The 2,399-nt window shown below is 32.1% G+C and overlaps 1 protein-coding gene across 1 annotated transcript in view; it reads right to left on the bottom strand.

Moving 5' to 3' along the window:
- LOC107699343 (arf-GAP with coiled-coil, ANK repeat and PH domain-containing protein 3-like) overlaps positions 1-2,399 on the bottom strand; it is a 93,971-nt gene that overhangs the window by 43,799 nt on the left and 47,773 nt on the right. The window contains exons 3-4 of the mRNA XM_016500574.1: positions 1,797-1,916; positions 1,659-1,712 (exon numbers count right to left, since the gene is read on the bottom strand). Coding sequence (XP_016356060.1) covers positions 1,659-1,712; positions 1,797-1,916 — 174 coding nt within the window. The remainder of the gene's footprint in view (positions 1-1,658; positions 1,713-1,796; positions 1,917-2,399) is intronic.

A 2,399-nucleotide genomic window follows, 5' to 3' on the forward strand; every position in this document is an offset into this window, starting at 1 on the left:
TCTATTCTGCCGTGCGGAAAAACGAAAAAGGAGCCGTTTTCTCATTTTCTACTCTCAATATTAAATAAAAAATAAAATGACCAAAAGATACACGGACCTTAAAGCTTTACCTTGATTGAATTGTGTTTTTATAATTCATTTTTTAGATGCTGCTACGGTCTTTTTATTTTCTTTTTTGCCGTGGGATAGGCTACCATGAAAATGAATATTAGTTCAATAACTAATAGGCATGACCATTGGCATGTATAGACGCCCCATTCGACCACTCCAGGCACGTAGATGCGGCCGCCATCTTGGAACGGTCAACTTGACGTCATTCACCATTCTGTAGGTTCGCACAGAGCCGTTGAGCCGTTCTGTGCAGGATTGTGGCATCTTTCGAATATTCCGTGATTACTATGGTGAATTATGTCAAGTTGACTGTTCCAAGATGGCGGACGGCTTACGTATAGCGGCCATAGAAACAGTCGCTAATGAGGCATCTACGCATATATATATCTATGCTACAAACATACACCTTTGTTTACATTTGTGTGTTGCTCGGCAACGACTTTGTTGGAACCACAACCGTTTCTGAGGAACTACATTGTTTGGCGGCAGAATCATGTTTTCATTCATACTTTGTTAAAGCTGAAATATAATATAAAATGAAATGTAAAAATATTAATATTAGATGAAAAATGTAAATGAACAAAATTTAGTTCCCTTGGCAACTAACCAAAATAAAATAAGTTTAAGTACTAAAAATGTAATTACTAAAATGAAAACTGAAAGCCAATGAAAAAATGAAAGCCAAATAGATTTTTATTTTATTTTAAACTAATAAAAATGAAAAAAGCACATAATACAATTATTAAAACAAAGTAAAATTTAAATGAAAACTGAAAATATAAAAATAAAACCTAATTCAAAATATTAATGATATATAGTATATAGTATGCTATAATAGTATATATATAAATATTATAAATATATAAGGCTGTCAAGAAGTAAGCACCTTGTCAGACAAACAACAAAAAATGCTTCTTACCTACCAAGAAAATGTATTTTGCATTATTATTATTATTAATTTTCAAGATTTTAACACTTTTATTTAATTTTACAATTTTTATTATGAACTAGTGTACTACCAAAGTAGTACAATTATTTTTTACTATATTTAACGGTAAAAGATTACAAATTTGTGCATTTAAAAACGTTTAAAAATTAGCAAATAAGAGCCATAATAAAAAAATTGTAAAGCCATTATAATATTTTCCGTAGAACTGTTTTTAAAATGGTCCCCTAGTTCCCCTAAAAAAAACACACACACACATTTTATTTATAAAAATAATTGTATTTGGGACTCTTTTCTAAGATTTCTAAATTTCACCAAGTTTTAGTAAACAAGTTCACTTGAGGGTGTGACCTTGACAAAACAAGCACATATGATGTGAAACACCCCGTGTAAAAAGATCCATGTTTTCTGGGATGAGTTACGCCCCACGGCACACGTAATATGGTTTCATAATAAAAACACCCATGAGAGAACTACAGGCCCCGCCAGGTTACGGTAATATATGATGAATCATTATGACCTCGGACTGAAACGTGTGCATGTGTGTTTTGTTATGGGACATGTGGCCATGCAGAGCGAGCCTGAGGGACATGTGTCTTACCATGTGATAGTTAACGATTTCCTGAAGGCTCTCACCACACTTTTCAAGACATTCCTGAAATGAAACAAATAATCAAAAAATCAACACAGGTCATGAAGGTGTGACTATTACTTGAGTCATTCAGAAATAAATACTTACTGAGATCATCTCCTCCTTTTTGCAGTGGTGAGACAGGTCTCGAATGCCGCTGACGAAGAGTTTATTGGCACTGATGTACACACGACCCGCTTCGATCATCCCGCTGCATAGCTTCACCAGCTGATGGACAGAGAGAGACAGATATACACAATTATATTTATCGAGTTTGAGTCTATTTCTGCTTCTCTCCATTTACTAAGCACAATCATCTGCAATATTTGCCTGCTGGTTATTCATCCTGGAATAAATTTTTATCTGGATACTTTAGATGTGTTGTGTAATAACAATTAATAACCATGATTATATTTTGATTATGATTTTTTTTATTATATGATTATATTTGTAATTATATACAGTTATATTTTTATTATATATGGTTATATTTTTTATTACATGATTATATGTTTGATTATATATAATTATATTTTGATTATATAATTTTATATTTTTAACTTTCGTGAAAGCGCATCCTAATCTGACACAGAAGAGAAAAAAATAGCTGAATAAAGTTGCTATTTTTGTTTTCTTTGCGCACAATTTATTCTCGTAGCTTCATAAAATTACAGTTGAACCACTGATGTCACATGGACTATTTTAACGATG

This window comes from Sinocyclocheilus anshuiensis, unplaced genomic scaffold, assembly GCF_001515605.1.
Source record: "Sinocyclocheilus anshuiensis isolate Anshui unplaced genomic scaffold, SAMN03320099.WGS_v1.1 scaffold42, whole genome shotgun sequence".
NCBI classification, from domain to species: Eukaryota; Metazoa; Chordata; class Actinopteri; order Cypriniformes; family Cyprinidae; genus Sinocyclocheilus; species Sinocyclocheilus anshuiensis.